Raw genomic sequence first — 23,407 nt, forward strand, 5'->3', positions numbered from 1 at the left:
GAAATCAAAATCACTGTGGGGTAAAGCGGAGGGACACCACGTAACTTGCTTCAGCCACAGTCTTACTGTATTGGGCCAATGAACGCTATGTCTTACAGACCAGATTCATTTAGGAGATGACCATTATTGATTTCCCTACTTCATCTTTTTTTCCCCCCTCTGGACGGAGTTGTATTTATTCAGTGTTTCCTTGACGGTTTAGCGAGTCTTGTGGAATTTCAAATATCGTTGTACTTAGCCCATTTCTTTGATCGACATTATTTTGTGTGTCAGTTTTTGCATTTTTTTAGCTTCAATGATAATGAATTAAAGATTCATTAGCCAATGGAAATAATGCGATGTAGCCACTCTTAGTTATGATGATCATCCAATGGAGGCATTAGCATGAGATATTCCATGAGTGGAAGTTTGCAGTAACCCCATGTGAATGAATAATATCTCTTAGTGAGTTGTGTGGTTCTGAGAAGAACCAGTTGGTCTAACTCGACATTTCGAACAGTATGCTCTGCTCGTCATCAGGAGATATTCCATGTTTGTTTCGGACATTCAGATGTGAGATTTTGGTTCTTTCGGGACATCATCGTGTCATCTCTCTTGCCCAAATCATCAAGGATCTTGCCCCAGCCTCCATATTTCCTGGAAAAAACTTTGTGGGTCTTCCTTAAACTGTTCTCTCGTTTCTTCAAGAAAGCTGCGGAAAGCGGGGGAAGAGCCCCAACACCCATTTCAGACTGATGTTCCGGAGTCACTGTGAATCAAATGCAATGAGGAGCAACTCAGGTTGACCCGAATAGAATATACTTGTGGAGTCTTTCCTCACAGTCGATCTGTTTCAAATGCTGAACTTTTCATGAATTTAATTTGCCATCATTTGAACAATTTGGTTCTACTGCAGTCTAAGACTACTTCCCTTCAAAATTTTGCAAAGTATGGCAAAAATAAGAAAGTTCACTTGACCACCCTGCAAAAGCTCTTGGTCATTAATTTTTGTGGTTCTTAGAAGAACCAGTTCTCAGAAGAACCACTAGCTATAGGGGATTTTCCCAAGTTTGTTCCAAGTTGGGCACAATGACTACACCCTCTTGTTCCAATAAGTCTCCAAGAGATCACGTGACTGTTACTGACAAGATGGCATCACTACCATGGGTAGTTCCTTGAGATTTAGAGCTCCATCTTACTGTACTCCTTTTTGTATATTTGTCTGATAATTTTAGAGGCCAGCCTATTTGTTTGAGTGTGGGAATTCTGTCTTGGATTTGTGGCCCTTAGTCTCGTAAATGTCAGACCATTGTGTATAGAAGGCCTCTAAGTAAAATTCCAAGGTGAAAGTGCCTGACCATGACTTTTAAAAACACCCTTCATGTGTACCACTGTTGGTGTGATTATTTATGTACGTGTATATGGTCAGTCTGGCCACGGGTTGGGGTGCTTGCACTTCACAATGCGCAACAACAAGGACATTAAACCGTCAATGACCGCAGACCAATGCCAGAATTAGAATGTTTAATGACGTTTCCTGATAGTTCAGTTCAGGAAACCGGGCGCAAGTATTCACCCTCCGAGCGACGATTGACGTAGTGAATTTTAAGAGCAGGATAGGGTAGAAAGTTTGAAATGATAGAAGTGTCGACTGGTATTAGTATGTTTTTTATACTGAGCATTTGGTTGTAACGAACATCCCCATCAGCTCCCAAATTGTATATACATTTATTCGCAGCATTTGCGACTGAAAATCACTGGAATGAATGGCTACTATACTCATACAATCAATATAGAGACATTATACTGTACGTGTACAAAGACTGAGTAATAAGTTGGAGTCTTCATTGGAAGAAATTTAAAAATCAACAACTAGGCCCTGTGGAGCAGCATGGTACAATATTTGTTTCTCTTAGTCAAAGAAGACAAACTTGTACATATTTATAAATGTTACAAACCTCAGGTTGTGGTATTTTAATGAGTTGGACTTGGACAGTACAGGTTTTTAAATATTGGGTTTTGCAACACTAATGCGGTGTTGTAGTACCCGTACTCGGTACTCGTACTCGAGTACTTCTTTTGGAGTACTCGTACTTGTACTTGTACTTGAGTGTCAAAGTACTCATACTCGTACTCGAATGTCAAAGTACTCATACTCATACTCGTACTCGAATCTCAAAGTACTCGTACTTGAAATAACGGTACTTGTACTTGGGCAGCAAAGTACTCGTACTCAACATGTCGAAATTGTACTCGATCATCAAAGTACTCGTACTCGAATAGCAGTACTCGAGGAAAAAATGCTATAACTTGACTTACCATGGCCTTTATTTTATCGATACAGTACTTTCAGTTTGAAATGGTTGATTGGCTTGTGGAGAAATCAAAGTTTCCTGATTTCCCTCTGTGCACGTCTGGACAAACAAATCTAACAGCTAGCTGCAGGTCTGTATATCGGTCTAACTGGGCCTGGGCCAATTACGCACAATGAACCATTTGCCACATGGCCATATTCGGAAATACAAGTACTCGTACTTGGAAGAGTACTCATACTTGGAAGAGTACTCATACTCGGAAGTACTCGTACTCGTACTCAGAAGTACAAGTACTCGTACTGGGAGACCTATACTTGTACTCCGAGGTACAAGTACTTGTACTCGTACTCGGCAACCTAAGTGCTCGGCAGTACTCGTTACTCGGAAAAAGGTACTCGACTACAACACTGCACTAATGTAATTTTTATAATTACTTCAAAGTCAGTGCTTTACAAGAGCCCTTGCACAAGGAAAATCTTTAAAGCCTAAATGGACTTGAGACCATGACCTACTGCTTACTAATACCTGAGACTGTTATTGGCGGTACATTAACTCAACTTCTGCTGTTACAATATGATATCGGTCACCGCTCAAAGGAGTCCCTTATAAGGAACTTTTTTCTGATCGTCTGGAATTTTAGACCACGTAAGGAAGTTACTACGGTGAATTGAAAAGGAAAATGGATGAGATACAGTGAGTGAGATGGATGAAATACAGATGTAGAAAATGAACTAATAACGGAGGGTATTTATGAGATTGAAATAGAAAGTTGCAATAAGTTTGTGGATGGAGACATGATGGAAAAGGAGTTCAAGTTAGAGAGGGGAAAATTTGCAGAGGAGAGAAGTGTTGAGGAGACAGGGGCAAGAAAGGACGCGGGAGAGGCAGCCAGAGAATCTTGAGAGGCTCATGGATAAAGATGGGAATAGGGGAACATTGGGGGTGTGAAATAGACAATGATAGATAACGATGATGATGTTGATGGTGATTACTATTTTAGGGTTTATAATGGTGATAGTTCAAGATTCACCGGTAGTTACGAAACATGAATTGCTAAAACATGAATCAATCGATGCATTCGGAAAGAATGATAATGACTCACTGAAGGGGTATGGAGAGAATGCATTTAAAGAATTCAGTGTTAATTAAGTCGAAAACAATTTGATTGATGATACAATGATGCAGCCTAAGTTCTTGGAATAGTTTTGTACAGTGTGTGCACGTCTTGTTTCTTGACTAAAGTTTTGGTTTCTTCCTATTCATTTTTTGGTTACCGCAGATCTAGAGGCGGGACCAGCCAACAATACCTTGCCAATCAACAACAACGACCATCCTATACCCAAGCGGAAAGGCAGCATCAAGTGAGTACTCATTATCTGTCTCTTTATCACGTGTCCTTGGTCTTGGGGGGAAAAAAAGTCATCCTTGAGTTCTAAGGCAAAAGGCGCCAAATGACTTATCACATGTTTTCTGAGAAACACCTCAAAATCGCAAGAACCTCTCCTTGACATTTCCCGCTTCAGAAAGCCGACTGCAGACATTTTAAGTGGAAAAAATGACATGCAAATATGCAAACCTCGGAAAGCAATAACATTTACCCACGGACTCACCAACACAGTGTTTGACTACTGTTTTTCCCATATGAACGCATGTGTCTTTACAGACTGGTTGAAACTGGTTTGAAAATAATGAAAAGTGGTATTTTTTTGAATTTTTTTTTTTTGCTCTTATAAGATGTCTGGCCTTTCAGGAAACCTAGGTGACGATGATGATGCAGCTAATCGTAATACAGCAACAACGTCGTCTTGATTTCCCCAAGTGATTGGCACTCGCCGTTGTTGGTGCGTCATGCATTGGCATTAAGCTAATACGAAGCTTCAAAAAAAAAAAAAAAAAAAAAAAAATCTACTGATAGATGTTCGGAAGAACCCACGCCATCGAAGTTTCTCGATGAGATTTTTTTCTTATTTGCATGACCGACCCTAGGGCTTCTAAAAATATCCATCGCTCTGAGAATTTTTTTTTTTGCGATTTGAGCCCAATTTTTTTTGGTCTTTGTTGCTGCATAGTGTTTACATTTAGTGATGTACAGATGTGCTTGAACTGCCAGTTATTCAAGGAAATCAGTGGGCAGCAATGTTGTGTTCCACCCAGGGGAGATTATTGACAGAATCAGTGATTCCCTGAGCAGTGGTTTCCTGAAAATTAGCCGGCCGTGACCTTCTAAACCCACGACATTGGCAGAATCGACTTCCCAAACAGTGAAGCTGTAAAAAGATACAAATAGGAAGTGGCTGAACACTAATGAACATGATCCCGAATGCGTGCAAGTTAACACGCTCAAGCACGGAGATATAAGATACTGCAGCCCGGAACAGTTGAGGGCACAGATCCGGTAGTCATTCACCAAAAGCCGTTGTCGCATTATCAGTGGAATTCAACAGATGATGAGCTTGGAGTCTAGTTGCACCCATTGACCAAATAGCATTGGGCTGCGACACGTGCGTGTGTTTCCTTGTACATGGCAGATCCATTAAGGAAATGAACATCTATCATTTTTTCTGGATATGGCCACAGACCGACCCATGCAGACTTTTACCCACAACTTGTCATCAGAGTGATCGGAGACCGCCATTTTTCCATCCTTTTTGAAGCTTGATCTTTGTGTTCTCGTCATGTTTAGGAAGTGGTTAACCAGCCCCGTCAGAAAATTGAGCACTAAACAGTTGGAGAGAATCGACGGCTCAAAAGGGAGGAAACTCCACGACGACTTGGCAGTTACGGTAAGGATCTTACCAGATAACTAGTTAGGTTTACTGTCATTAAAGCAGGATATCATAACTAGTTAAGTTTTAGTGGTTAAGCTGGGGTTATATCATTGACTGGCAGTCAAGGGTAACTGGATAACCATGGCAGTTAGCAGCAAGTTGTGTTGCTTCTGTTTTAGAATGTAGTCCAACCAGCGTGTATCATGCCAATCAACACACATCGTTATTAACAAATGAATCCATTACAAGCTGATAGTCTTGATTTCAGCCTCACTGATTGATCATCAACAGAGGCTAATCCTCAGAAGCTGTCAGACTGAACTCGATACATAATTGATTGTGTTTTCTTCAGGCTAGAGTCCTGATGGTTTGACCTAACTCACTGGCTGACTCACCGAGTCACTCACTGACTGACTGTCAGTTGTGTGGCAGGCAGTGCTCTCGTATAGGATTACCCTAAAATGTCAATGAATGAGCTAAATCCGACCCATTGTGTAGACCACATGCATGAAAAGACTTCCAGTCAATAGCCATTATGAATCCATTAATAAGAATTTTGTGCACTCTGTGATCAACTTTACTGGGCTTGCCTTGGCTTGTTATAGGTGTACAGTGAAATCTCCATAAGTCAAACTCTGATAACTCAAAACAACTGTCAAGTCAAACAAAGAATCCATTCCCTTTAGTAGTATAACAATGATATGCAACCCTGCTTAACTCTGCTTGAAGCCCGGTTCATACTCTGCGTGGAAGCGAAAGCAAACGCGAATTTGTGACGTTATGGCAAGTATTCACGCTGCGAATTTGTAAAAGTTGAGCATATTTCAACTCGGGCGAATTTCGCAGCGAATGTTTCTTGACGTCAAATTCACTTCGTATTCACATGAAGTATGAACCAGGCTTAAGTCAAATTTTGAACCTGTTCTCTTGAGGTTTGACTTATGGAGATTTCACTGTATCTCTAAACTACATTCCTCCATTTCCCCCTTATGGCCTTCATTCACTTCTTGATGGAAACTCCTCTGTACTGACTTTGGTTTGTTGGTGAATGGTATGTTACCGGACTATTATATTTCAGCTGAACGGAGGCGACTTTGTCATTTAGTTCATAAGATGGAATTTTGCATCGGGGTGATGAAAATCAATATCAGGTTTTGCCCTTCACCGACGTATAAACACCGTGTAGTCAGTGTATAACCTCCCGAGTGAAAGTTGGAAAAACTGTGTCATCGCTAGATTCCTGAGCAAATTTGCCAGTTGGTGAATAAGAAGTCAGGAATGCAGACTTAGTCAGACTCACGTGCCAGTTATGTTGAAATAGTTCTGTCTGCATCATATACTGTGTGGAGGGCCTTGTGATATACTCTGCTGTGTAGTAATATTTGTAAATGGTAATGAGGTTAATAACTGTGGTCAAGCGTAGCAGGCTGGCTTGGTGGCTGGCTGGCTGCTGGCTGCCTGCCTTGCGGCTTGGCTAATCGCTGCTTTCGGTGGGACAGATTTCATCATGTGCATATGGGATTTTCTTATTGCTAGACTCTGGCCTTGCCGGTTCTTAATAAAGACAGTCCCTTTGATGTGTTAGAAATTCACAATGCAGCTGTTCATACGCATTGCAGGAAATATAGCACAGCCACACTTATTTTTGGCGTATGCATCTTTAACCATTTGCCACAGAGTGACAGGACTCCTTTTACAATTCTTCAAGTTGATTAACTTGAATTTTAACTTTACCATAGATATCTCAAGTCCCTTTTCAGTTGATTCTTTTTTTTAATTAGGAATCCATTAGAATAATTTATTCTCCCTACCTGCCACAAGCTTGCTGATCATGTTGTTCTTTCCTAATCCAAATTTTTCCCTTCATTTAATCTAAAAAAATCAAATGTACAACATTACAGTGACCAAAAACATGTTTGAATTGTTTTCAATGGGTTTTTTTTGTATCGGTTTGCTCCTAGTCTTCGAACACTGTCTTTTCTTCTCACAAAGTCGCCATAGCTACGGCAAGTCGTATCTCCCACACACAAGCTCTGAAGGTTGTGACATTATCCAAATGTTCCTTTTTTATTCTAAGAATGATGGCATACCCTGGCAATATGTTGAAATAACCCGTGTCTGTCATTAGAAATTTGAAAAACACTGTACAGAAGTCTTCAAAAGTCTTGGAATGACATATTTTTTGTGTGTGACTTAACAGTTGCATTCCTAGTGAATGACATCACTGAAAGGACTAGCTTTCAAACATGTAGAAGTCATAGTAATGAAGATTTTAATGGTTGCACCCCACATCACTTGCCCATATGCTCGGTGGCGAGTTTCACTCAGAATTTTTTTTTCAAATAATCTTCTTTTGATGGCCCACCCCCATCCCCCTAAAAATCTCACCTTCAAGTTGTAAACACGAGCAAATTTGATTGAAAGAGTCAGGGGAAAAGGGCCAGGAAATGCCTCAGATTGCACCACAGAGCATCTAGAATCCAAAATTTGCTGGGGCCCTTCAGCGGGCCCCGGACCCCACACCGTAAGGGCTACACGCTCCGCACTCTCATATAACAAGTTCCACTTTGGGATTTGAACGACCCCCCCCCCCCCCCCAGTCTGTGATCAGGGAACTGGCCTGCATCACAACATGTTTTCATGTCTCCTTCACCACATGACTAGGATTTATCGTGAATTCATGTCAAAAATAAGACAGAAATAAGTGCTGACCTATATAAAAATGTTCAGATTGCCGGATGATAAACTACAGTTCACCCCTTGTATGAGTCCTAATGCTAATGTCTTGTCGGCTGTCAGCAGCCCATTATTGTATTTAATGGGGTCAGTACACTGTCATAACACTCTTTATCACTTGCTAGAACACAGACAGGATCTCTTGTCTGACCAAGTCTTGACATTGATGGCCAATACCTCAAGGGTCACGACCTCAGAAAGAGGGAGGGGGTCTCATAAAACAACTTTCTCCGTTTTCAATAATGACTTGCCGGAGGGGTAGTAATTGATTGGACGCTAATCAAAATTCTTCTAAAAAGTTTTACAAACGGGCTGACCCCACTTTGAATTCTTCTGTCTATTGTTAAGAGGGAACGTGATCACATGACCTTAATTTGATCCTGTGTTATCATTGCGAGAGGTGCTGATTTTTTAAATTATTTTTTATTCCTCCGTGGATTCACAGATTTATTCGATGGGACTTAGTAATGGAAAAAAAAATCTTGCAAGGAAAACTCAAAGCCTTTAAAATTTGCTAACAATTATTTGGACTTAGTAATGGAAAAAACTCTTGCAAGGAAAACTCAAAGCCTTAAAACTTGCTAAAAATTATTTTAAAATTTCCCCAAATGTAATTATTTGTTATGAGAAACACAAAAACCTAGCTATTATCAAATACAAATTTTAACTTCATGTCCCGCTTGGCACCTTGAAAGCTCTTGGCTAGATGCCCATGTTTCTGAAATAATTTGTCCAGGTTTTTTTAGTAAGAATCAATTAGTGTTAGCGAAACCGAAGTAGTGTAAGCGTCCCCCAAAAGGAAAGAATAGCTTAGGAGAGCAGTCCCTACATCTGCCCGACATCCATCTAATCTCTCAGATGTCGTGCGTCATTGTTATTGATGAGACAGGACCTGCAGCCCAGGAATTCCAAAGATGTTGAAATTATTCCAACCCCAATCCCCGATTGTTGTTGCACACATTCGGACAAATTGCATACCCCATTGGCACAGTGTGGCGGCGACAACAACATGAAGTGCCTCCTTTCTGAGAAAAGAAATTGCGGCCTTTTGTCGTGGCGAAAAAGTCTGTGACATGTTTGCCAGTGTTATCATGCAGATTGTTTTTACACTGAACATCACCAGTCATATTCTCTGTATTGTTTTTTTGTTGTTGCAAATCTTAGCCGAATAATAAAAACAAGTCTCCAAGTCAATTATTATTTTTATCACGTCTCCAATCAAGAAAAAAAATTACGTAAGTGTAATAACACTTTGGAAGCAAACGAACAATTGAGTTCATTGTGTTTTATTTATTTCTTTTAAAGAGAACCACAAATTACTTTGTTAAGTTGTGTTACCAATGCTAGAATGTCCAAAATGTCCATCAACACATAGAATAAAAAAACAATCAGGTTTCTTGAAAAGATATACTCTGAATTGATTTTAAATCCCCGGTTCTATTCGTTCCAGATTTATGTACTCCCTTTAGCTGAAGATCCGCGGGTTATTGTTTTCTTTCTTTTCAGTTGGAAGCATCTTTCATTAAGTTGAAGTGATTCATAGTTTGATGACAAAATCATCTGTCAGGAATATTTGTTTGGTTCCTTTTTTTTCTTGACTTGGCTCTTGAATCAGGAGCAGCTTGAGAAATCGAGCACTGTCAAGGTTACTCTGTATATATATTTTTTTCAGTGAGCGATTCTTGGCTGATATTTCCAAATCACATACATTTTTCTAAGGAATATTGAGTGCATTGCAGCTCCTGCAATTGGGCTGATCTGCAACATCCTTTACCACCGTTCCCCCCCCCCCCTCCCTTTTCCCATCCTCCATCAACTTGCCTTTGGAGCAGTGGCCAATCATAGTACCTTTGCTAAGCACCAAAAAAAAAATTAACCATAAGTCCCTGTACCCCTCCAAAGCGCCCTACCTGTTACTCCTTTTACCGCCCCAAACCTCCCCAGCAAGCTATGGTAATCAAGGAGTAAATACAGTGTAGTACAATGTAATACAAGTGATAAGACAAGTTGACAGCCAAAAGACTATAGCCGCGTTTGCATTGGACTAACTATTGTAAAAAATTCACCATGAGTGATTGTTAACATTCCACTGTGGTTATTCTGCCGTGCATTTGCATTTGGATTACTTACGGCCCGCGGAAAGTCCTTGGCCATAAACCACGTCATCAAAATGCATGTTGTACATTGCAGCGGCTTACTGCACAGGATTTTTCAGCGACATAAAACTGACAATGTAGCTCTTTCCCCGACCCGGTTGGCCCTGTTAAACTTCCCGCTGTGGAGGGATAAACTAACAACCGACGATCGACACTTAACAATTTGGAAAGTTTACCGGCTGTCCGCACTGGGCTTAATTTGGTCAAGTTGACAACAGTCTCGGTACGTTTTACCCCAAAAAGTCCAATGCGAACACAGCTTATGCAGTGTTTATTGGTAGAACTGCCAAGCACAGAAATATGCTAAGCACAGAAATATGCTAAGCGCAAAACATATCTGCTTAGCAAAAACAGGTTACCAGTTAAAGTTCCATGTGATTTGTATTACGCGTAACTGGTGCTCAGCTTATTTTTGCTTAGCTCTTAAATTTGATAAGCAGTAGTTTCTGCTAAGCAGAAGTCGGGCCAATTTAGCAAATAGACATTACTAGCTAGACATGATTGAAGCTTTGTGCACTCGAAAAGGCGACAGGCGTTCCATCAGCTGTTTGCCTAATCAAGCTGCCTGTTTCTCCGCCTGCACCTTATTGGTCTGGGATTCTAATTTCGACCCTGCCGCCCGTCCACTCGCACACTGTGAGGGGAATGTAACGCAATGCGATCGATTGACTTACTTTCTGAGGTTCTTGTTTTTTTTATCGTCGCAGAGTGCAGTTGTCTGTGATGTTAACGTGCGTGTTCAAATAAATGAATCATTGGATCTGTGTGGAAAAGAAGGGAGTATAATGTTCTCTCTTGACTTATGGAACTTGAAAGTGGTCTACTGTCTTCAACAATTTTCTATTTTTTTAGGACACAGCTTCCAAAATGTTTCACGATTTTTGTGAAAACCCTATGTAATGGCCAGTTTTATAGAGTGTCTCTGTAATGGGAAGATCTGTTGTGCTTGAGCTTTTCTTACATTGTCCTTTCAAATACACATTCATGAATAAAAAAAAAGAGACACACGTTGTCATCCAAAGTTCATTTATCAATATTTCTTACAAGCTGTTACTTGAGAGGGTTTTTGGTTTGTTGTTGAGCCGGCTGTGATTAAAACCAACTTCAGAAACAAAACTGAATCTCAGACGAGACATATGTGGAGTATGAACTACTGCGGTTTTATTTATCGCCAGTCCAACTCCCATTTGTCATCATTGTGTAATCGTCAATATTTTTCTGCTGATGTATTTTTGAAAGTGTCGTTCATTGCACACCCCTTGTCATGCCTCTCGTGGACCTCGGATGCAGAGTGTAGCCCGGAGCATAAATGACGTCATGGCAACGGGGGGGGGGGGGGGGGGGGGAGTGGAATAACAGGAACAGTCTAGGCAGCTGCGGGTTGCACCCTGGTGCGACATTCGGCCACGCGTCGCATAATTAATCTTCAAGGGGATTCTGTTTTTTCCTTCTTCTTCCAGCCTGACTCTAGACTCTGTAGGAGTGTGCTTGCGTGCTGCGAATACAGGTCGGCAATGTAATTGCAGTCAAGTAGCTGACTTATATATGGTTCGGGTCTTGTCATGTGGAAGAATATATCAGGGAGCGGGGGGAAATGTATAGCTTTTCTAATTGACAGCTTATATCAATACAAATTCTGGTCTTTTATTTTCGTAGGTTATTTAGCTTGAAGGACTGGCAGGGAACATTAGAGCGGAATATTTTCAATCTGGTCCAGATGTTCATCTTAACATTGATCTTTCCTAGTTTCTTACTTTTTTCAAGTTTTAAAATTGTGTTGCTTGTAGGAGGTAATGTTAAACACGATATGGGTCGTGCTATAAATTTAGGGTCCAAAGTGTGACATGTTACTTTCTCTTGGTACTTTGTATTTTGCCATTCAAGTATCATTAAGAATGACTCAGTTTGCTATTTATAATCACTCTTGGAGAATGAATGCATTAAGGAATGCATCAGAGTTATAGAATCAAGCTAACATTAGATGTAACAGGGACAGGCGGGGAAAAACAGACCCAAAGTTTATTGAATGATCCGTATTCATGTGAAAGATCTTTTTTTAATATTCTGTTTCCGGCATCACCTCAGATTCAAAGCAAGTAATTTCCTAAATCTTGTGGGACTTATTTGAAAAGACATGCCTTTCTCAAACACGTGTGTGTAACGGACTGAAATCATTGGGGTTTGAACGTAGACTGTTTGGCCTGAAAAGTGGTAAGCGTAATTTACTTACATAAAGACATTCCCGAAATGATGCAATTATATTTCTCCTACAGATGGAATCAACATGTTATCCCTCCTCCCCCTTTTTCTTAAGGTAGCTTGTTTACAATGCAGAGCGGTATATCAGGTCTGTGTCGGGTCCCCCCAGTGCTAGTTAGTTTTGATCGAATGCTGCACACAAAAACACAGTGTGTGACATCATCGGTTGTCGTGGCGACCATCCCGTTTCTTAATTGGCCTCGGGAGGAATAATCAGAGTGGCTCACATGGTCTAGCATGTTGTTCACCTGGATGTTTGCCTGTATTAAGTTGATGAAAGATCATCGATGGGAAAGAGTGGGATAGGCTAGCTACAAGAAAAAAAACTTGGAATTGGTTAGAGGAAGGGGTCGGGGTAAAATAGGTTTTTTTCTAACTGTTGTTTTTCTTTCACCTGCTCTGGCTGCACTTGTTACTGCATGCACAGACTAACTGACAATATACTCTTTCAATATGAGATGAGTTTGTACATTTGTCACTGTATTTACTAGTGAGATTTAGTGCATTTTAGGGAAGGTTTTAATTAATCATTTCCCACTGTGCCTGTGGAACGTGTAGTTGATGGCATAATTTAAAACACGTAGGTGATGTTAAAAAAACAGTCAAGCGGCATGATTATGAAATGGACCCGTGTTGTGGGTCTGCATGTAAGGCATGCAAGTAAGTCAGGGTACCAGACTACCTGTCTTAATGCAACCCCGCACTTCGTCATGAATTTGACAGTTAGAAATTCGCCTTAAGGTATCTCACAACGTTGGATAATGTATTCCCGATGGGGGTCTATTCTTAGGATCCGTTTCTTTTACTACCGTGACCGACGCTGCATTGCTCACATACTTCAGCTTGTCATCAGCCACGATACAAATTCTATCATATCTCCCATACAGCCGAGAGATTTTTTACCTCTCCGTCTTCACGCGACGACGTTGACAGGGTTCGTATTTTGAAGTCAAGGGATCATGTCCAGCTGAAAAGTGGAAACCCAAACCTGTCGCCCATCAACACTGACTCTTTAATTGAGGCATTAATTACCTGAACTGTCGACGGAGTATCATGAATAAATATTCTGGCAGCACCTTGAATCATCTCACTTTTCAATTTTAATTCTGCGCATACCAAGTACAACCACTTTAAAGTGCTGTTACATACTGTGTCTCGGTTAACGTCCAGGCCTCAAGATTTTTTATCTGATGGTAGGATTTTGATTTTTCGGGAAAATGAGTTACAGTATCTTGTCAATCATCTGAAAGCAGTTGTAAAAGGTTCTGACTTGAGGCTTTTTTGGAAGCGACATAATATTGATCATGTGACCTGAGGAGTGCTGCTATTGGCTCCCTGCGCGGGCAATTCTTCCATGAAAAAAAAAGGTTTAATATATGATGCCAAATGTACAGGGTACCTTTTTACGTAACAATGTGGTTTTTTTTGGTGTGCATACAACCCAGTGGATTAACCAGTGTTGTGATATATTTTGGGCTGGCCCCCACCCTTTTTTCCTTTCAATGTCTTTAATGTAATAGAGGAGTCAGGAACCAGCTCTTATTCCTATGCTACACACACTGCCCTCATACGATCATGCACAGAGCCTCTAGGTTCAAACTGATTCGATTCCATGCAGCTATATCAGTTTCTTCCTACAGTTTTACATCATTTTAAAGTGTTAGTGTTTTAATGACATAATTATTTGCTTAGTGATGCCTAATACCTAATCACCAAACCAAGTTGTTTACTGTTGGGTATCTCTTCACATGCTCCATGTTGCAAACACTTTAATTCTGCCTTAAGGTAATCTTAGATTAAAACGTAGTGTAGCCCAACACTTATTACATTAAGACACCCACTTCTCCTGTCACTATCACTATCCACTATTTCCAATAACCCTTCATCCCTCTTCCCCCACTTCTTTCTTCTCCCTCATCCTGTTTCCTCCCTTGGAAATTTGTTCTAGCTTTTTAAACAGGCCGATTAAAACTCACTTTCCTCTGAATATCAATGTACTTGAATATAGATTTGAAATTGCAGTCTTCATCTTTTAGTTCTCGTATTATAAATGTAAATTTATACATGTATGCTACAAAAACACTTCGGGTGCACTTCATTACTCATTTGCATATTATGGACCTCCTGTAATAAGTAGTTTTGAATTTTGGATGAATGGTGCATTTGCATATTAACTCCGCCCATAAAAACAAACTAGTGATCGCTTTACAATTTGCATATCCTGCCCAACCCACACAAGAAGTCTTGGATGAATGACAAACATTTGTTGCATATTGTGAAAGTTCCAGTGTATGAAATCATTTGCATATTATGCCCCTCCCATAGCAACACATTGGTGATGAAGCCAATGAGGAGGAGCCTCTGAAAGAGGACCCGCCCCTAGCTGCTGGAGAGGATTTGTTGGAAGACGTGAGTGGACCAAGCCGTCGTTCACATGTACATATGCACATTTTTATTCACCGTTTTTGACACCTATGCAAGTTCCACAATCCTCCCTCCCACCAGCATTTTGTGGCTTCATGTCTGTTTTGCATGCGTGGGTAAATTGCGGGTTTGTCTTTAGCTATTGTGAATGTAATACGTGTGTGAGATTCCATGATATGTTGATTCAGTGGTTTCTGAAACAAAGCTGTTCAATTTACAAAATTGCAAAACACATTTGTAGTTAGTCTTCAAAATAGCTCTTGTATTTTGGTAACAGAGGTAAAACATTTCATCTGGGTCAAGCAACTGGCAAACTTAATATAACAGTGGCAATGGTATTCTATTTTGTGACAAGTTTTTGTCATAAAATGTTTGCGAGCATAAATGTGCAGGTACATACAATGGGCAATGTGTGGTTGACATTTTTGTTTTGGTGATTTCTGTATTTGTGTTGTAATAATTTTTCACATGAATATTTGATTGCACATGCTGTTTATGGGCCAAGAAAGTGTTTGGTTTTTGTCCAAATTAGTACCAGCTGATTGTTATCCCTGTAGTTTCCGGCAATTTGGACAGATTTTTCCTCTATATTTTTGAAGATTTATGATTTTCAATTGTTGATATCATCCCCCTAAAAAAATCATAGCAGTTTCATCATCATTGCTGGTACTTGGTCTCGGGTTTAAGTGGGCTGTCGTGGTAGTTAAATATCAGGGTTGAGTTTTGTGGTCATAACTAGCTGCATCTAGATAGGCAATCATTGCATGCTTCCTGCTTGTGCACGATCAGATTCAAGCCAAACACTTGTCCTTTCAAAAATGTGCATGTTCAAGAATTTGTGTAAATTCTAAATGTTAAAACAACAAAAATGAAGTGGATGATCTTGAAGGGTTTGACCGGATGCAGTGCCAAAAATGGACGTGGATATTCAGCATCGGACTAAGCACGATCTGTGCTGGCTTCCGACGTCTCACTTTGAGCCGTCATTCAAATTTCCTCACTTGATACATCCTAAAGCTGCCTGTTATAAGTGCATTTTGCGGTTCACTGCCTCAATGCGTGATAATCATTATTTATTATTATTCACTCCTGAGATAAAATCTAACGGACGCTTATTCATCTTCAAGATACAATCCGTGCATGTGTGTATGGAAGATGGCAGGCTGATATTTTATCTACATTTTGATTTTTACATTTTAAAACAAAACGATTTTGCAATGTTAATAAACATATCAGATCCCAAATAGAATGAAAAACTACACTTTGGGTAAGCTAGCCTAGCAGAGACACCCACATTCAACAAAATGATATACCACCTCTGTAAAAGGAATAAAAAAATGCCCCTTTGCATCCCTCTTTGTAAAACGAAAAAAGCTTTCGGAATAAATTTGCATGCATAACATTGACGTCAATCCCTCCCTGCCCGCAAACCTCCACTACCCGCTAGAATGGCAAGTCGTATGACCAACCTCATTACTAGCTCTCTCACTCAAATTCAATTCATTGTTTCCCCCTCGTCTCTTCAGGAGCGTGTATCAGCCGTGAGCCAAGAGGACCTCCTAGCACCCCGCTCCTCCCCGACCACGGTCCCTCCCGAATCGCCAGTCGATGACGAGGACAATCTGGAACCGATTGAGGCGGTACCGTTACCTCCACCCATGGAGCTACAGAACCACTCCACTCTGATCACTCGCACCACCTCCTCAGAGAAGGAAGACGGACGAGAGGTAAAAGTCAAGTTGGATTTTGTCGTCTTTTTAGCCCTGATTTACTGGAGAGACATTGTCATATTAACTGCTGGTCATTTGATTACCCCTGATCAGCTGATGAACCAACATTCTAGGAGTTTTCCAATTTTGCTCTCTCAGGGCTCTCACAAACTGTACCACTCTAAGAGTCTGGATTACTAGAAGCAAATTCAGCAGGTGTCTTTAAATACGTAGGAGCACATTATCTCAGTCGCCTTATGACCTCACTAAAATGGGGAAATGCAAACTCAAGGTTGGAACTTTGATGCTGAAATTATATGGTGTCCCAGTCCATATTGTATTTTACGAGCTGTCTAAGGCCTCCATGCAAAGTTGCGCCTTGCCTTGTGCGCGTGCTCGTGCTCAGGCCCACACTCAGATGTTTCAGCTCTTGCACATATTTTTATGAAACTTGGCTCTGCACTTTTCAGATACTTGAATAAGGTTATTTTATGTGTTGGGTCCTTCATGTGCCCTTATGAGTCAGCCACGGTGCAGTTTCCGTGGTTGCTTCACAGAGTTTTTATACACAACAAGCTGCAGTGTTTAGACTTACAATTTTGTTCACAGAATATGCCTCCGATTTGTGACAAGTTGCTGATATGTGCGGCATTCTGGCGAAAATGAGACTGAACTAGGCAAAGGCTTTTAGTGATGAAAAAAAAAAAAAAATCGGGGATATTTTTCTTTTTCGATTTTTAGCTTTATTGATATTTGCAATCTTTGATACCGGTAAATCTACTACACAAATTTTAAAGAAATAGTAAAATATCATGGAATAAAAGTGTTTCTTAGAAGAAAATCATTGGCATCTTTGATTTTCAAGTCTACAAAACTTGAAAATTCAAAGGCCTTTTTCTCAGTGTTTTACTTTTTTGACATGTTGAATAATGCGAACTTCAAACAGCAATAATTGTCAAAAAAATTAAGGCGGCCTGACGTTCCGATCTTAACAAGATCTTCAGAGGCAAAAACTTGTCAACGGAATGCCTAATTGAAGTGCAACAAACGGTACTGTAAGGAGAATTGTATTCTCTTTCCTAATACCCGCAAACCCTCATTTGGACCTCTGCCCAGTTCTGTCTCATTTTGCCAGAACGCCTCATAATATGACCTGTTCATAGTCTGATACCCCGTCTCTTTGTCATCTCCTCTCTCATCCACCACCCATACCTTAGTCACTTCTGTCCCTTGGCCCCACACCCGATGTGGCTGGCATGGGACCAGACCCTGTCACCGAAATTGAGCAATTGGTTAGCCAGAAAAGGGTATGTCTCTTTGGCTGATTGTGAGACAAATGTTCTTCGTTTTTTGGTGTGAATTGCACTTTTCAGTTAATTTTATTGCTTTGTTGTTTGACGGTTTAAAGATAACAATTTTCATTTGAAAAGAAAGTTTCTCTGTAATTGCCAGCTGTATGTGTGTGCTGTAAAGAATTGCACTGCTTATGTTGCCAAAACATTCATGTTGCGTTACCGATGTGGACATATTTTTATTTTATTAAATTTGATTTCTGTTTTTCATATGTACACTTGTTTTTGTTTTTAGCTTTTAAGGGGATTGATTTAAACTGTTGATGCAAGTTATTATTTGTGCGCTAAGTAGATTGTTTTGTGTTTTCTGCAAGCCAAATTTGTGAAATGTTTATTGCTTTTTGTATTTAAGTTTTAAAAAAATAGTTGAAATTATTTTTGTGTGCGCTTTGGATTGAGATTATATGGATTTGGGGAAATTCTCTCCTTGTTGCTGAAGAGAAGAGATGGAATCAAGTTGTTGTAATTGAAGTGGGGTGTTGTGTATGGTTCGTTCTATATTGTTAGGGTCCAAAGTGTGACATTTTTCCTGTCTCTGTTACCTAAGAATGACTTCAAACAATTGTTTTATTTGTTGGGTAGGTAGTTTGCTATTCATACATGTAATCTGGAGGAGGACTGCATTGATTTTATTTGGTTTATTGCTATTTGTATACAATAGTATCCAAAAAAACAAACATTAGAAACTGAATGCATCGGAATTATAAAATCATAGATGTCGGATGTAACAGGGATGGGGAAATCAGTGGACCCCAAATTTATAGAATGAACCATTAACACCATCTTCCCTCCTCGGTGTTCAATCCCTCTACCACAAAGACAAAGTGCATTTTTTTTAATTCAAGGGTAGGAAAAGCTACGACAGTGTTAACAATTTCAAAGAAATTATGAGATTTTGCTATTATAAAAGCCATTTAGATGTTTTCGATCTGCAAAAAAAACAAACAAACAAACAAACAAAAACCAAGAAAGTAGAATCTTGGAAGTTAAATGAATTGAAGTATAGATTTGACGATGGGTTCTGGAGTTACAGTGAATGCTACCGCAACCACGGAAGAAATTCCTCTTCCGATTTTACATTCGCAGAAAGTAATAATCTCTTTTATCACAAAGGAGGATGAAAAAGAAGTTGACACCACAAAAGAGGTTGCCAAGACAAATGGCGAGGCCTCAGAGGCGGACAAGGAGGGTCAACCGGGCCCTGCGGAAGACGAAGACGACGTCGGCAAGGCAGACTTGAGTCTTGGAGATCTAGAGCAGACCGTGTCCCCTCCATCTGATGATGAAGGGGACACGGAGGCGCAGCAGGAGGAGGCTAAGAAAGAGGCGGCGCTCAATAAACGATCGTAAGTCTCAGGGTTGAGTTCAAGGTGTTTGTGATGGACCACAAGTCAACATCACAAGTGAATCGCAATTCAACTCCAAAGTGACATGGGCATTTCTTTGCTATTGTTTATGTCCCTGTTACTTGAGACAGGACTCATGATAGGCCCTTCGTTTTTACTTTTGACCAGACTTGTGATGGACTTGAGATGGAATCAACTACAGTACAGCAGCAAAAAGCACGCTAACCGCAGAGGTAGAAGTTGCCCAAATTAGTGAAGCAAAAATAGAAATCTCCATGTAAAATTGCCAATGGATGTTGGGGTTAAAGTTTCAAGTTCCTCCAACTTCATGGCCCTGTGCATCACATTTTTTTTTAAATTGAATATATTTTTTCATTATTCCATGTTTTCTTGGGTTTGTTTTTTTCAGATACATCATGGCTGAAATACAAGAGACGGAAAAGGATTATGTGAAGGATTTAGGAAAATGTGTAGAGGTAAGACATCAAAAAAAAATTCTGCACGTCGAAGTCTTTTCAAGATAATAAATAATTGTACAAATAATTTCTTCCTTTTTTAAAGTGCAGATTCCATAAAATGTGTTCAAATGCGCTTTACATTTCTTAAAATTCTTGAAAAAAGCACAAACAATTAATAAATTAATGCAAATAATGCAAAGCTCTATCAAAATGCAAATAAAGAAAATACAGATACAAGATGTGTATCTCTTAAAGGTTTCAGTATCTAGTGAACATTATGCATCGTGGCTGTCTGATTGTGTTCCACCTGGATAGTCATGGATACGCTTTGTGCACTCATTGTTACTGAATTAAAGTAACAAAAAGTGCCATCCAAAGGCAGCCACAGTCGCTCATAAGAAATTACAGATAAAACTAAATTCATTGTCAGAATTGAGGAAAAGCACACACCACCTAATTAAAACTAATTAAATCTGTGATATCTCCATTTAAAATGCCCCACCAGAATGAAAGTAAAAAAGGAAAGAAAATAATCTAGAGATCTTATCAGGATAGTAAAATCTTCATGAGAAATTTCAAATTTTTTTTCTCAAAAATCTAATCGTGATAAAGTCGACATATTCAATGACATTTTTGCAAGATATTAACATGGCTACCTCAAGGTGTCTAGAACATACCTTGAAGATTACTTTCAAGATTTTTGTCCCCAAACTTTTGAGTGAATTTTTCTCTCCAAATTTTCGTTTTCTTGGATAGGAATACATTGTGCATCTTAAAGATGAGAATGTTCAAAAGCCGGAGGGTCTTGAAGAAGGCAAGATCAAGATTGTGTTTGGCAACATCCATCAGATATACGATTGGCACAAAGAGTAAGTAATTCATCAGGAAGGTCACGAAAAAATGTCAAGGGTCATGATTAACCAGCATTTATAGACTGATCAGGTGACTTCGATTAGAAGCCGTGATTGAGATGGTTTGTGGGTTGTACGCATGTTTGCAGCGTTCCTTCAACCAGTAGGGTCACCAAAATGTGTGAATGCCTTGACTTTAATTAAAGGCAAATAGGATCATTTGCATTAATCCCAAGAGTAACCTAGCAAATTATGAATCAAAAGGCTTGCTTGGATTAAGATCGTACTTGTTGTGTTGTTTTTAAGAGGATCTTTGACTCAAAAGCTCTGATTTTATAAGGTTGGGCCATAATTTTTTGGGTTTTTTTGGGGGGGGGGTGTTTTGGGTCTTGAATGATTCGGAAAGTTTCTGTAAAAACCATTAAATGTCATCACTTCAGTTTGAAAACCTATTTTTGATATACATTGAACATGTGCAACTCTTTTATGTGTAATTTGTCCACAGAACGTTTTCTATTGAAATTGCCAAGTGCTTCGAAAGCCCTGAACTCCTAGGCGGACTGTTTAAGAAATATGTGAGTAGGCTCCTGAGTGTTTTTAATGTAACCAGCTGTTTTGTGATAATAGTGGAGACAATAGGAGTGTGCTATGTGGTTTGGGTTGTGTCCAATCATCACACTCCTACTGTATCCATCATATCTCAACCAGGTGAATTGTATTAATGTCAAAGCAGTTTCCACAATTATTGAGGAAATATAACACTCACGGATCATAACATTTATTTTATTTTCTCAGGAGAGGAGGTTACAAATGTATGTGGTTTATTGCCAGAATAAACCCAAATCAGAGTTCATCGTCTCCGAGTATGAAGCATTTTTTGAAGTAAGTATTTTCAATTATCATTTCAATTACAAAGACCTTTTTTTTTTAAATTAAAAGGACCAGAAGGGTTGATGTTACCGGAGAAAGTCTTTTCATTTTTTAACTTGGCCAATTCATCATTTTGCTCAGTGTTGCTTCAGTGTTCCAGTTATCCTTTAAAACCCCATAACCAGCTGGAATCGCTCAGTCTCCTGACAACAGGCAGAGCATACTGTCCAAAACGCTGAGGTTTCCACTGCATCTTCCCAGAACCTCACAACATCCCCCCCCAAAAAGGATTTCCATCCGCTTGGTGCAACAGCAGACTCGTTCTTATTGCAGACTCCACCTTGCAAGCCGTCAAATGTTAACATTCTGGATTCTGTTGTTTTTGTGTCTGTGCCTTGCAGGAAGTAAGAGTCAAGTTAGGCCACAAGTTATCCCTGGCTGATCTGCTGATTAAACCAGTCCAGCGAATCATGAAATATCAACTCCTTCTCAAGGTGAGTTAACTGCATCTTCCTTACATTTCCTGAGAGTCCTAAGGATTCTTGACTGATCGGAGGCCCCCAACTGCTCTCCTGTGACTTCTGTAAATAATTCCAGCAATTTGAAAGACAGTGGTCTGATCTCTTTTATGATGGTGTCCCTGGTGTATCCAAACAGAGCACGAGTGGCTGCCCACTTCAAATCTTGAACACGGCCTCAAATCTCTCATGGAGAATTCAGAGTTTGATTATGGCCAAATCGTTGATGGTAACCAATCAGATCTCAAAAGAGACCCTTGCCTGTCCTCAAATACACATGTATTCCTGTCCGTGCTCCCCTCCCCCAATTACAGATATAACCAAAATGAAGGATTTTTTGGCCTCAAATCACGAAAAAAGATGGTCATGAGAAATGTGGTTTTATTTTCTTCCTGCAGGATTTCCTGAAGCAAACCAAGAAAGCCGGTTTAGATACAGAAACGTTGGAGGTAAGTCGGCAATAACTTTATCTCTTCTTTCTTCCTTTTTTTTTATCTTTTTTTTTGGAGGGCAGAATTTTTGTTTTTCATAAAGTTGCCTCTATTGTAAAAAAAGTCTTTTATTTTTTTCTCCAAACATTTTTGTAAATTGATGAATTCTTTGCCTCAAATGAACCGATACATTGACTCAAAATGGCAGGTGCTTGGATTACGAGGCCATATATGTTGGCTCAACGTTGAGTGTATCATTTTATTCTGTCCATTTAATTCTGAATTCAATGACTTCAAACTTTCAGAGAACTTAACTAACGATAAAATCTTTCACTGACCCACAGACGGCAGTCCAGATAATGTGCGTCGTTCCCAAGAGAGCCAATGACATGATGGCCATCAGTAGGCTACAGGGCTTTGATGTAAGTACCTTTCACTGGTTAGGGTTTTTGACTCATGATCAGAGAGTCAGGGGTTCGAATCCAGCTGCTGGCCATATGTTGAGTCCTTGGGCAAGCCACCTCGCCTCCACTTGCCTCTCTCCACCCAGGAGTATAAATGGTCACTGGCATTTAGCTGAGGAGTAACCTGCGATGGACTCACTAGCATCCCATCCAGGGGGAATAGAAATACTGTCCAGGAGGCCGGACTTCAAACGCACTTTGCTTTTTTCTTTCACTCACGTAGCAGTATACAAATATCACAAGGTTTAAGGGGAAGAAGTGCGACACAAATGGTCCTGAGATGTTGGCAGATTTGACTGCCTCCTGACGTGAAGTGGAGGGAAGTAGTCAAAAGTCATCTTCGCTTCTTGTGTGGAGCCCACCAACACCGTCTCTCCACCGTCTCTGGCTGTTGCTACCCCGGTTTTGTCATTCAGAGTCTCAAGACCAAAGTATCCGATTGACAGACAGGGTTCCCGGCCAATTTGAAAATCAGGGAAAACGTTGAAAATGAGTTTCCATTTTTCCAGTCGGGGAAAAATTAGGGAATTAAGAAAAACACCAAAAAGCAGGGAAAACTCATGCAATGTGATAGTGACCCAGAAGGGAAAGGTTTCCGCCTGTTTGGCATATGTGCGTCTTGTGCCATGTGTCCAAGCTGCGTCCGTTGACTGACTGGCTATGGTGGCTTTTTAGTGTGTATGCAGTGTGAATATATATATGCTTTGCTGCAACCACCTCTAGACTTCCCAGCAATCTCATTAAAGTGAAGATGTTTCTCATGGAATGTTG

General features: G+C 40.0%; 1 protein-coding gene across 4 annotated transcripts in view; it reads left to right on the top strand.

Annotated features, from left to right (window-relative positions):
- Nucleotides 1–23,407, top strand: part of LOC119740532 (triple functional domain protein-like) — a 63,774-nt gene that overhangs the window by 15,543 nt on the left and 24,824 nt on the right. The window contains exons 2-14 of one of the 4 annotated variants that reach the window (XM_038215871.1): nt 3,574–3,655; nt 4,978–5,077; nt 14,539–14,649; nt 16,164–16,364; nt 17,564–17,653; nt 18,812–19,044; nt 19,454–19,520; nt 20,259–20,371; nt 20,859–20,928; nt 21,149–21,235; nt 21,625–21,717; nt 22,140–22,190; nt 22,517–22,594. In XM_038215871.1, the coding sequence (XP_038071799.1) occupies nt 3,574–3,655; nt 4,978–5,077; nt 14,539–14,649; nt 16,164–16,364; nt 17,564–17,653; nt 18,812–19,044; nt 19,454–19,520; nt 20,259–20,371; nt 20,859–20,928; nt 21,149–21,235; nt 21,625–21,717; nt 22,140–22,190; nt 22,517–22,594 (1,376 nt within the window). The remainder of the gene's footprint in view (nt 1–3,573; nt 3,656–4,977; nt 5,078–14,538; nt 14,650–16,163; nt 16,365–17,563; nt 17,654–18,811; nt 19,045–19,453; nt 19,521–20,258; nt 20,372–20,858; nt 20,929–21,148; nt 21,236–21,624; nt 21,718–22,139; nt 22,191–22,516; nt 22,595–23,407) is intronic. The other 3 variants (XM_038215872.1, XM_038215873.1, XM_038215874.1) reach the window with 3 other exon arrangements.

Source organism: Patiria miniata, unplaced genomic scaffold (genome assembly GCF_015706575.1).
Source record: "Patiria miniata isolate m_02_andy unplaced genomic scaffold, ASM1570657v1 HiC_scaffold_5, whole genome shotgun sequence".
NCBI lineage: Eukaryota > Metazoa > Echinodermata > Asteroidea > Valvatida > Asterinidae > Patiria > Patiria miniata.